We start from the raw sequence: 12932 nt of genomic DNA on the forward strand, positions 1-12932 counted from the left end.
CAATACCATACACAAATCTCTCAACTGGCATGACAGAAACCTCTGCTGTGGGATCCAGCTTCATTCCCAAATCTTTTTGATGTGCCCATCTTAAAAGATTAGACCCTTGTCTTGCTATGTACACTTTCCCTAATGTGCTCTTATCCTTGAATGTGATCTTCTTAATAACTACACCTTTCAGTGGTATGGTGTCTTTGTTATACCCTAGAGGGATCACATCAGGTTCTTTTGAGAGAAGACGCATCATCACCAAATTTAGCATGGTATGTTTCACTATTGATGAATGTAAAGGGTGAACATGAATCTGCATAAACTTTACATCTGCCCATCCAACCCAATCTCACACTTAGGTAGATCAGTCATATGAACTTCTCTGTTTCCTTTCACGTCTACCTGAAGGACATTTTTTCCTCTATCATCTTCACTAGTTTCAATGGCATTCACTGTTCTGCCTGACATATCTTTACATACACGTGCAAAGTGTCCTTTACAGTTACACTTCCTGCACGTGGCTGTTCTAGCTAAACAATTGACATTATTAGCTAAGTGTCCTGTACTTCTGCACCTAAAGCACTTAAGTCTGTGTTCTGAATTAAACTTTTCTTTGTTTGGTTCTTTTATACATTTCATTTTTCTTTTGACTCTTAATAGCACATACATTTTTTATTTCTCCACAAATTTCATGCACTCCTTGTTCAGCAGTAACATTCATCTCCTTAATGCAATCTGCAGTGTGTTCTACACTTTTGGCGATATCAATTGCATACTTTAGGTCAGGATTACCAACTAATAACTTTTCTTGTATCTTATTATTAGTACAACGTACTAACTGATCGCGAATGAGGGAATCCGACAACCCATTGGATTTGCATGTATTTGATAAACCTCTTAAAATAGCTGTGTAATTAAAAATTTGCAAACATTCGTGACAAGAATTTTCAATTCTATTAAGGACACGGAGGCGAGGATTATGCTTTCTCGATTTCTTTACTACCAACAGCAGCCAATAGGAACATAGTAAAGAAAAAAGCAAACTACAACTCCCATGAGCCCTTAGGCAACCATAGAGACTACATGCTATATAAACCACCATAGAGGACAACACTTCCTCTTTCTTTTTCCAGGAAATCATAAACAGTCAAAAGTCATTGAAGAAAGTACCGCCGACCATCCTGAAGGAAAGGACCGAAGGTAACTGCAAAGAAGGCCAACAGGAGACAGGCAACCATCCAAAAGCGAAGAGGCCACATCCGGAAACACCGCAGAGCCAATATCCAAATGAGCGGAAAACACTGCAGGAGAGACCATGACGAAGAATCACTTCTGGTCCGAACCTGAAAGAAAAACAGAGCCGTAATACACAACTCCAAAACTTTGGAAAGGTAGCATCACATAGGGTGGGGAAAAAACCAATGCAAGAAACATTGCAGATCATAGCAAAGCAAAGATGCAATATAAACAATGCAGTAGAATACAAATGGGTGGGATAATCCTCGCCTCCGTGTCCTTAATAGAATTGAAAATTCTTGTCACGAATGTTTTCAAATTTTTAATTCTATGGCAGGACAGGAGGCTCAGATTATGCTTGTTCAAAGCTTGTCCACCACAACAGAGGCAATATCCACAATGGGCTTGAAATAATATGTCTTAAACACAGTATCAGAAGACCAATCAGCTGTCTTCACAATGTCTTGCAAACTTACACCAACATGGAAAGCCTTAGAGGCCATGGCACCCCTCGCGGAATGAGCTCCAAAAATGGAGACATCAATTCCTGCATCCGACATAAGCCAGCGCACCCAACGAGCCAGAGTAGCTGGCGCCACAGGTTTAAAAGGCTTTTGTAAAGCAATCAACAACTGTCCAGACAAATCCTGACGAAAAGGAGCTGTACTCACCTCATAATCCTTTATGCATCGGACCACACACAACTGTGGGTTTTGAGGAAAAGCTGGATAAGTGACAGTAGACAGATTAGTCTTTGTACGTCTGGAAACCGTAAAAGTAGCGCCTTCCGGGGAAAAGGAACGGACCGCGAGATCCAATGCGCGGACGTCTGAGATACGCTTACAAGATACCAAGCATAAAAGCATTGTCAAATTTGCAGATAATTGCTTACGAGACAGAGAAGCGTTGGGAGGCCAGGCTTCCAGAAAACGTAATACAACGGAGACATCCCAAAGATCCACATACTTCGGACATGGCGGCTTAGCCATCCGAACACCACGAAGCAAAGTAGAGATTAGACGATGTTCTCCAATGGGCTTCCCGTCGACAAAATCATGGCCCGCAAAGAGAGCGGAGCGAAAAGAATTGACAGTCCTATAAGCAGAACCAGAAGAAGCGATGGAAGCAAGAAAATTAACAACTAAAGAGACACCTGCTGAAGCGGGATCCAGGTCTCGTTCTGAACACCAATCACACCATCGACGCCAAGCTGACGCATAACGCTTGCGCGTGTTGGGGGCCCAAGCCTCCTTGATAAATCTCTCAGCGTCTCCAGATAAGCCAGGGACTTTCCAGCGTTCCCCGAAAGACGCCATGCCACCAGACGGAGCTGGCCCGACAGAATTAGAGGATGTGGATGGAGCAGAGGATCCAACAGCAGGTTCCACTTCGTTGGAAGCAGGAACGGGGTCGAGCAACTCATTTCCAGAAGATCCAGAAACCACGCTTGAGCTCTCCAAAGAGGAGTTATCAGAATGATCTCCGATTGAAATTGCTTCGTTCTGGCCAAGACTCGCGGGATCATCGCGAACGGGGGAAAAGCATAGCAAAGCTGAGGAGGCCAAGTCTGGAGAAAGGCATCCGTGGCAAGAGCCTCCGGATCCGGACGCCAACTGTAAAACTTGGGCAGTTGAGCATTGAGGCGAGAAGCGAAGAGATCGATCCAAGGTCGACCCCAAAGGCGAGACAGATTCCGAAAGACACGGGGGTGAATCCGCCAGTCGCTGAAGTCCAGCAGATGGCGAGAGTTCCAGTCGGCCACTTGATTCTGGCGACCTGGGAGATACTCTGCAATAAGAGTGATCTTCCTCTGAAGGCAGAAATGCCAGAAATCCTTCGCAATCTCCGCCAACAGTTTCGACCGTGTTCCCCCCAGTTTGTTCACATACCGTACCGCTGAGATGTTGTCCATGCGGAGCAAAATGCAACAGCTGGTGGCCTGAGGAGCAAGGCTGCGGATCGCCAAAGATCCCGCCAGAAGTTCCAGGCAGTTGATGTGAAGGGCTAATTCGTCTTGAGACCAACAGCCGCCCGTCGTCATGTCTCCGCAACGGGCTCCCCAGCCCCACAGACTCGCATCCGATTCCAATACCACATCCGGAGTCGAGCCGAACAGGGCTTTCCCATTCCAGGCCTCCATGTGATGGAGCCACCACAACATCTCCGACTTCGCGTCCTGTGACAGAGGAACAAGGTCGGAATAACGAAGACCCTTCTGCAGGTGCCGGATCTTGAGTCGTTGTAGGGCCCGATAATGTAAGGGACCTGGAAAAATCGCCTGAATGGAAGAGGCCAAGAGTCCGACAATCCGAGCGATCGACCGCAAAGATACGTTCGGTGTGGACAACAGTAATTTCAATTCCCTCTTGATAGACCTGACCTCCTGGGCAGGCAAGAGAAGCTGGCAAGATATCGAGTCCACAAGGAAACCCAGAAACTCTATCGACTGAGTGGGTTGCAAATGAGACTTCTGAGGATTCACTAGAAATCCGAGAGACTGAAGTAGATCGATTGTCCATGATAAATGGGAACGCAGTTGCAGTGGGCACTGAGCCATCAAAAGAATGTCGTCCAGGTACACGATCAGCCGCACCCCCCACGCTCGCAGCGATTCCATAACTGGTCTCAGGAGCTTCGTGAAGCACCATGGAGCGGACGATAGGCCGAACGGGAGAACCGTGTATTCGAACCACTCCCCTGACCACTGGAACTGAAGAAAGCGGCGATGAGGCGGAAATATGGGAACGGACAAGTAAGCGTCCTTCAAATCCAGGCGAACCATCCAGTCGCCCTTGCGAAGAAGATCCCTGAGAAGATGGATGCCCTCCATCTTGAAGTGGCGATAGACCACCCCGTTGTTGAACTCCTTGAGGTTGAGCACAAGGCGAGATCCTCCCCCTTTCTTCTCCACCAGAAACACATTGCTGACGAACCCCTGTGGATGTAGGGTCGTTCGCACAATGGCCCCTTTGAGAAGAAGAGAATCGATTTCCTTGGAGATCACCTCTCGATCTCGTTGGGAAAAAACAAGGGGAAAAGGGACGGGACCCTGAAGGGGTGGGTGATAAAACTCGATGTGGTACCCTTGAACTGTCTGTAATATCCAAGCATCGTTTGAGATCGTGCGCCAATTCTCTAGAAAAAACTGCACCCTGCCCCCCAGAACAACACTGTCGTAAGGAATCAAGCTCACCTGTAGAGGAGAAATCTTGTCGACCCCCTTGGTTTCCACCGTAGCCTCCCTTGTTGCCTTGACCACGACCTTTACGGGAGGGGTAGAAGGTCGTCTTGGAACCGGAATAGGATTGTTGTTGTTGCTGACGTTGTCCGCCTCCACCCTGGTGGGACTGTTGGCCACGTTGCTGACCAGAACCTCGGCCGAACGAACGTCCCCCAGATCGTCCGGCCTTGGCAAAAACCGGGCGGAACGCCCTGCGCAAGGAAGATTGCGCCTTGTCAAGGCCACTAAAGGTCGCCACGAACTTCGTTAACTCCTTTAAAAATAGTTGACCAAACAGGAGACCTTGAGCCAGAGCACCTGACTCAGACGTTGCAAGTTCAGACAAACGTGGATCCATTTTCAGCAAGATGGAACGTCTACGTTCGGTGGATAGGGCACAGTTCGCGTTCCCCAGGAGAAAGACAGCCCGTTGGGCCCAACCAATAAGTTCATCGGGGTCAATGCCAGACGCCGACCCCTGAGCCTGATAACCCAGATCCAGAATCTTCGTCAGGGGGCCAAGAAGATCCAGTAACTTGTCCTGACACAGGCGCCAAGAGCGATCAATCCCTTTTTTTGGATCTTTATTAAACTTCTTAAGGTAGGTCAAAATCGTTGGATCGACCTCCGGAGTGTCAGCCAACTTATCCGCCGACTCCGGGCGAGGGCACTCGGAGCGTAGCCGAGAACGCACCTCTTGATCGAAAGAATCACGGATGTGGGCTTGGATGTAATCTGCAACCTCTGGAGCAGGGCACCAAATTTTGGAGTTGGGGTGTATGATATCAGTGGGCTCAAAGGTCAAGACTGGTGGATGGGAGGAGGCGTCAACAAAATGTTCTTTGCGAGATTTCTTAGCAGGAGGGGGACCAGAGGGACCTGAAGATGAAGAAGAGGAGGTATCCTCCGTGTCCGGGGGCGGAGGATGGGAGTGACTAACTTTAGTAGGGGCAGACAAAGACTTCGCCAGTTTCATAAAGTCTGATCTATGAGTATTCTTGGGCGACTTAGAGGAGTGTTTGGAAGCAGAGGATGGAATCCAGCCCTGTTGCTGGGCATAGTCGGTCAAATGGCGCTTCAACGGCCCAATAGCGCGGACTAGAGCGGTATTGACTGAATGTTGGACCCCTTGGTCAAGGGCATCGACCAAATCGTACTCAAACGACTCCTCTGGCTCCTCCTCATAATAATACTCCTCAGTGTCGACATAATCAGCCATGGCGTATAAAGTACAATGCACACCACTGAGGAAAAAATATATATACAAATATAAAAATATAGATATATATATATAGATATGCCCACAAAGAATTAATAAGCAAAGGTCAGGTTGTAACCAAGCGACCCTGTCAGGGGGGGGTGACAGCCCCACGCAAGCCAAAGAGGTGGAGCAAGTACTCGACCAAAAAACAACACATTTTGAATGTGGAGGGACAAGCTTGCATAGAAAAGACACCCTAGGCAACGCCTCTAGGAATTATACAGCCCAAAACCCTTTCGTGAGGTAGAGGGCGTCAGGAGGGGCTCTCCGGCAGGCAGTGGGCAGAGGCACAAGAAGAAAACGCCGCCTCGCAGCGTGTCCGGGCTCCCTGTCACACGGAGCGTAAACAAATGCCAGCGCGCATGCGCGGTGGCGTCCCTGAAAAACCCGGAAGAGGAGCAACGCGCGACACACGCGCGCGAGTCCCCGAGCCCCGGTCCCGCTCCACAAATAACAAGACACGGGCACGAAGCGCCCGAATGTCAAGAGAGGCGACACGCGCTCTCAAGGGAAACAAGAAAAAACAACGTTTTGACAACCAGAAAAACGCCAGCGGCAGCGCTACAGGCACACGCAAAGCGGCAACAAGTAAGGCATGCTGCAAAATGCGGCGTATACGAACGGTAGCAAAACAAGAATACAATTAGCAATAAACATGCAAGTAATACACAAGGAATGTAGAAAAGCACTTAACTGGCTGCGAAGCAGCAAAGAAAGAGGAAGTGTTGTCCTCTATGGTGGTTTATATAGCATGTAGTCTCTATGGTTGCCTAAGGGCTCATGGGAGTTGTAGTTTGCTTTTTTCTTTACTATGTTCCTATTGGCTGCTGTTGGTAGTAAAGAAATCGAGAAAGCATAATCTGAGCCTCCTGTCCTGCCATAGAATTTCCCACTTTTTCATTTTTTCCTTGGCTCCTACCAAAGAATTTATGTCGCCCTAAAACAACATTAATTTTATCTGAATATTGTAACTCTAATTTTTTAATGTACAAGTGTAACCATCCCTTTCTTCAATTTCGAATTCATCTTCTTTTAATTATGGTAGACTGTTGAATACTTTCCTTCCTTCTGCACCTAGGTTAAGCAATATAATATTTTATCACCTTACTGCTGAAAGACCACTAGCACCTATCGCAATCAAATATGTTTCAAACCCTTTGAGCCAATTTTTCCAAGCCACAATAGGTTCTCCAGCATCAGAAAGGAAAGGTGGGGGTTGGTTCATACTAACTGCTACCATTGTAATATACCAAGTTCACTGACAGAAAAATTATACATATGGTTATATATTGCAGAATCTTTAGAAGAGTTGAAGAAAGCTAATGAAATAAATAACCTATGTAAAAAAAAAGGTTAATAAACTAGCTGGTAAATCATTAGTACTTTCATTTGACCTTCACCAAAGTTAAAATGCAATACCTGTGGAGAAATATAAGGAAGTAAAGATAATAATGTTAAGTATTGTAAATGGTGTGCTGAAAATAAGGCAAAGTTACTTGAGTACTATTGTTCATGAATGGTTTCCGAAAGTTCCTTCCGCTTGAAAAGTTATTTTCTGCAGTAAACTATATTCCTCACAGTGTGAAGTAATCCTGTTAATAGTGTTCTGCTAATACCACATGCTCACCTCATGAATCATACTACTTCAGCAGCGTATATGTTGGAAGTCTAACTGTGACGTGAAACCAACAGTTACTTTGCGCTCATTAAAACTGTCACTTTGCTCCAAAATTTCTTCTTTGTGCGCATGAGCGGCACTTTCTGAGGAGAACTCCGCCCGAACAAGGTTGTGTTCTCACACAAAAGGACTTGCTACCGGTAATGCACTTTCCACAGAAATCTCTTCCTCATGCGCATGAGCGGCACTATCTGAGGAGAACCCTGGGAAAAACGAGATCACGCTCCCACTCGGAAGAACTTAGGACTGATGCGTTAGAAATCTGGCAGAAGGTGTCAGCAACCCCGCTTGAACTCTTCACATTGACTGCTGCAGAGCTCAATTGACACAAATCGGTGGTTAGTAAACATCATTGATTAACTGCGCAGCTTCCTCTCTTTATGTGTAATAAATCATACACACTGCTTCGGTGTGCAACAATTTCGGAGGGAATCAACGGTGGCCCCTCCGTGCACACAGATTATTTGTTCATTTGCATTGAAGGTAACCCTTTAAAGTATAATACTTACCATAGCCATAAGGATATTATCACTATAGCAGAATAGACTACTAAGAAACATTCATGTGTTTATTTCCTGTATATAGCTCCAGCAATAGTAAAATAGCTGAGAAGTCATTAACACAGTGGAAAAGAATTGAAATGCTCTTCCCATTAGTAACACAGGTATGAGCAATAATTCATCTATATACATAGATCCCAAGTTTTGTGCAAAAAGTAGATTCTAGATGTGCATGATAATACTACTTTGAAATGTAAAGGAGACATTCTTATAATGAGAGCTCATTTAGCGACCATGTGTTCAAACTTCCCACTGGTGGTTTTTCCTGTTGACCAAAAGTCTGTATAGTAATAGGTCACAAGTTTAAAATGCAAAGGAGACAATTTTTATTATGAGAGCTTATGTAGCGACTATGTGTTTAAACTTTCCAATGGTGGTTTTTCCTGTTGACCAAAAGTTTGGATAGGAATAGGCCATCATATTATATCATGTTTAGATAGCAGATACTCAAATAGCAAGGTAGGAGCAACATTTATCCTCAGATGTAGACAAGTAGTATTAAATTACTTTTATTTTAATTTCTCAGATACCAAGTCAATTGTTGTAAATGTCCTGAAGAAGGTGTGAAGATCAAACAAAGCACCGAAACGCCGCGTCGACTGTTTCACTCTTGACTGTACATAGATGTATTGCATTACCACTGTTGGTGGTTTTTTAACAAATGGTTTTTAATATGTTTTAGATTGTAACTCTTTTGAGAGGTAATAAATTTTACGTTTTATTTTTTGATAAACATTGTTTGCTTAGTGTTATTGATCCTAAGTGATCCTATGTTATTTGTCTACTTTGCTCTGCTTTTGTTATTCATTTGCCTTTGGTATTCACTTGTCATAAGGTTAAAGAGAATCACCCTTATTTCCAACTTTAAACCCTATTTAGGAAGATATGGTTTAGCGTATCTAGCCAGCCTCGTTTAAGACAGGGACTCAAACATCTTTTCTAACGTTAAGATCCCCCTCCCTGTCATATATTACAGGGGACCCTCCTTCTTTATTGCAATGTATTATGTACTCTCCACCCCTCCGTTCTGCATAGAGGTCAACATGTTTCTGCCGGATCCCGTATCTCTAACAGCATTCATCAGGACAAAAGGATCCCTATACTAACTTTCCTTTCTGTCAAATATACCCTTAATATCTCACTATACAAAGTGTTACTCCACCTGTTAAATATGGTGCAGTCCAGTACACTTACTCATATTAGAGATCCGCAAATGAAGAGAATAAAAAACAAGTGAAAAAGTTCTGTGGAATAATAAACAGACAAACAACTTTTTGGGGGGAACAGTGGCCCTATTTCTCTATTTTGAACACAAAGTGCGAGTGTCATTTATTCAAGCAATATGTGTCTATTTCCAAGAAGAAAACTCTACAAACTCTGCCGGCGGAGCGGAGTTTACCTCCCACCCCTGTCAGAGACTGACACACCCACTCATAGACCCACTCAGACACTTATGTACCCATGTACAGACCTATTCATACTCTCTCACAGCCACATAGAAATCTACTCGGACACTCATACACCCATTGAGACACTTATGCACTCACTCACACACTTAGTGTCAAAGATTAATGGTTACAAATAGGAAATCAAAAAAAATTTAAACTTGCAAATGCACTTAAAAAAACAAAGGTTCTTCACAGAAAAAAAACATGATTACAGGGATGTTAGAGTTAGGAAATAGATAAAAATAAAACCTTAGAAAATCACTGAAAAAATAAAAATGTTACAGGAACATTATAGTTAGGAAATAGAATGAAAAAACCTTAGAAATTCTCAGATAAAAACAAAAGTTCCAGGGTTGCTAAAGGTTGGCTCAAATTTCACTTGTACCAAACTAGTGAAATTCAGCAGTTATAGTTACTCGAGCTAACTATATCTTAACCACCAGCAAAGCACTGCTTATGACCTCACGTATCACATCACTCATTACATGGTCAGTGACATCATTGATGACATTATCCACAGAACCTCTCACACCCTCATATAACCTCTCATACGCCCACTCACACACCCACACAACCACTCACATACCCATTCACAGACCCATACAAGTACTTACCCAGCCACTCAAACCCATAGAGCCACTCACACACCCACAATCACTCATACTCATAGAGCCTGATCATACAACCATCCACTCACACAGTCACACACTCCCATACAGTTATGGACACACCCTAATCTAATCTATGCAGCCACTCACACCCCACTCACTCGACCCATACAGCTTCTCAACAGAGCAATTCATACAACCACTCACACACTCAGTCTCAAACCCATACAACCACTTAGATACCCATTCACACATTCATACAACCACTCACACAGCCACTCACTAACCCATGCAGTCAATCCCACAGACATTCACTCTTCCATACAGCCACTCACACACCAAGTCACTTAACCAAACAATCACTCAAACAGCCACTTGCTCACCCATACAGCCAATTACATACCCATACAGCCATTCTGACACCCACTCACTCACCTATAAAGTCACTGACTCACCCACCCATAAAGTCACTCACTCTCCCAGCCATACAGCCACTGACATGCCCACTAAATCAACAATACAGCCACTGAGCTACCCACACAGCTACTCAGGCTTCCACTTATACACCCATACAGCCCCTCACAGACCCACTCACATACCTGTACAGTCTCTCAGACACCCACTTACACACGGATACTCACAGTCACACTGTGACTCACATAAACTTTGTTAACAAAGGAATCACTCATTGATAGTATACAAAGTATACTAATTTAACTTTTGTGGTACCTTAGTATATAAGTTTAACACACAAAGACATATCTAAAGCACTCACAATCACTGGATGATGTCATCTATGATATAATTTGAGATGTCATCAGTGATGTCATCAGCGATGTCACTGACCATGTCATGAGTTTTGTAATATGTGAGGTCATAAGCAATGCATTGCGGCAGCATAAATTATAGTTAGCTCAGGTAACTATAACTGCTGAATTTCACTGGTTTGGTATGAGTGAAATCTGAGCCTAATTATAGCTACCCTGTAACCTTTGATTTTTTCAGTGGATATATATTCAATCAATCATGGGTTTGTTGAGCACGACTACTCACCCGTAAGGATCTCAAGACCCTGGGGGGGGGGAGGGGGGGGCGCAGTGTGGAGAGCTACCCTACAATGTTGTCCCGCCCACAGCAGGGACATGAGCAGCATATTGAGAGTGCAAAAAACTCGCGGTGGGAGCGGACACAGTGAGCTCTGGAGGACATATAACGTCCTAGGAAGCATTACCATCTTGGCGACGGCCAGCGGTCCCATCAACGAGAGTGGCAAAGAATCCCAAAAAGACACCGACTGCTGCAAGGATGTGAGTATACGATCCACATTCCGGGCTAGCACCTGCGTGCCTATCGGAGCCACCTGTATTCCAAGATAACGGAACCCCTCTCGTTTCCATCGCAGTCCAAGGTCTAGTAGGTCCCCCAAGGGCACCGAGTCAAGCCCCGCCAGTGGAAAGATCAGACTTACTGTGGTTAAGTCGTAACCCCGACGCCTCCCCAAACCGATCTAAGTGTTGCAGCAGTATCGGCAGTGCATCCCTGGGAGCAGTCAAATAGAACAAGGCATTGTCCGCATATAGGGAGATGACGTTGCACGTGTCCCCCACCGTGATACCCCATTGTTCCATATCCGTCCGGACGCGGACAGCAAAGGGCTCTATAGCCAGGGTGAACAGGAGCGGCAAGAGGGGACACCCCTGGCGTGTACCCCGTCCCAGCTGCCACTCCTCAGACCGAGCACCACCCAGTTTCACCCGAGCACGAGGGGCCGTATACAGGATGCGAATCCAACGACAGAAGTTGGGACCCAGCCCTACAGCGCGGAGGATCTCGAGTAGATACCCCCAATCGACTGTTGAACGCCTTGGCGAGGTCGATAGACTTAATACGCGCTCTTTGCAAAAGCATCATCTAGAGGTCTTTTCCCTACTGCTTGATGGTGAAATTGATATTCTTGCCCTCTCAGAGACATGGCTCGGCACAGAATCAACGCCAGACATTCTGGCTGCCCTACCTCCTGAGTATGACGCAATCTGGTATAATCGCCCAAATGACTGTAAAGGGGGGGGGGGGGGGGGGGTGGCCTTTTTATTCCAAAAATGTCTTGCAGTAAAACAGATCTTAGCAGAAAATTGTGCCTGCGCGGAGCTGCGCGGAGCTGCTAGGGTTTAAAGTCTCACTTAAATCCTCATGCATTGTGATTCTGGTAGTATATCGCCCGCCGCAGAGCTCACCGGATTTCAATGATATCCTTTTTGAGCTTCTGACGGATTTTGCCTCCAGATATAAGTCCCTTCTGGTGGTAGGCGACTTTAATTACCACTGGGACAAGGTACCCAGAGGCCCTACTGAGATAGAGTTTGAAGCTAATCTCTCGGTGCTCAACCTACAACAGCTAGTGGTGGGCCCCACTCATGTGAAGGGCCACACATTGGACCTTGTCTGGTCCTCTTTGCCTAAGACAGAAATAACTGAGGTTAGTCCCTGCATTTGGTCGGACCACTTTATGATAAAGTGCTGGGTTCCGGGTGACCCCGTGCTGGCTGCCCCTAATAACTCACGGAGGAAAGTTCGACCTTGGAATAAGGTTGAGGTCGACCCTCTAATTGCGGCCCTGCTCTCTTCCACCCCCCCTAAAATGAGTGGTATTAATTTGGATCAGGATGCTAGGGTGCTAAAGACCTGGATGCTCGCCGCTCTGGATAAACTGGTCCCTGAGCAGATGGAGAGGACTAGATCCAAAGGGAAGGGAGCACCATGGTTTGATGCCTCATTGAAAGAGAAGAAGCAAGCCCTCCGTAAGGTAGAGAGAAGGTGGAGACTCCATTACTGTCAAATAGAGGCTGAAACTTTTAAAACCCTACTCTCAAAATATAAGGCAGACATCTTGGAGAGAAAGTCAGCTTTCTATGAGGGAAGAATTAGGGAGG

The 12932-nt window shown here is 45.5% G+C and overlaps 1 protein-coding gene across 1 annotated transcript; it reads right to left on the bottom strand.

The window, feature by feature from the left end:
• Nucleotides 1-1589: 1589 nt before the first annotated feature.
• Nucleotides 1590-4805, bottom strand: LOC147693630 (uncharacterized). The gene is given in 3 exon segments (XM_086933244.1): nucleotides 1590-2774; nucleotides 2777-2935; nucleotides 2937-4805. Coding segments are annotated over 3 exon segments (3213 nt in total).
• Nucleotides 4806-12932: the final 8127 nt, after the last annotated feature.

Source organism: Lissotriton vulgaris, chromosome 8 (genome assembly GCF_964263255.1).
Source record: "Lissotriton vulgaris chromosome 8, aLisVul1.2, whole genome shotgun sequence".
Lineage (NCBI taxonomy): Eukaryota > Metazoa > Chordata > Amphibia > Caudata > Salamandridae > Lissotriton > Lissotriton vulgaris.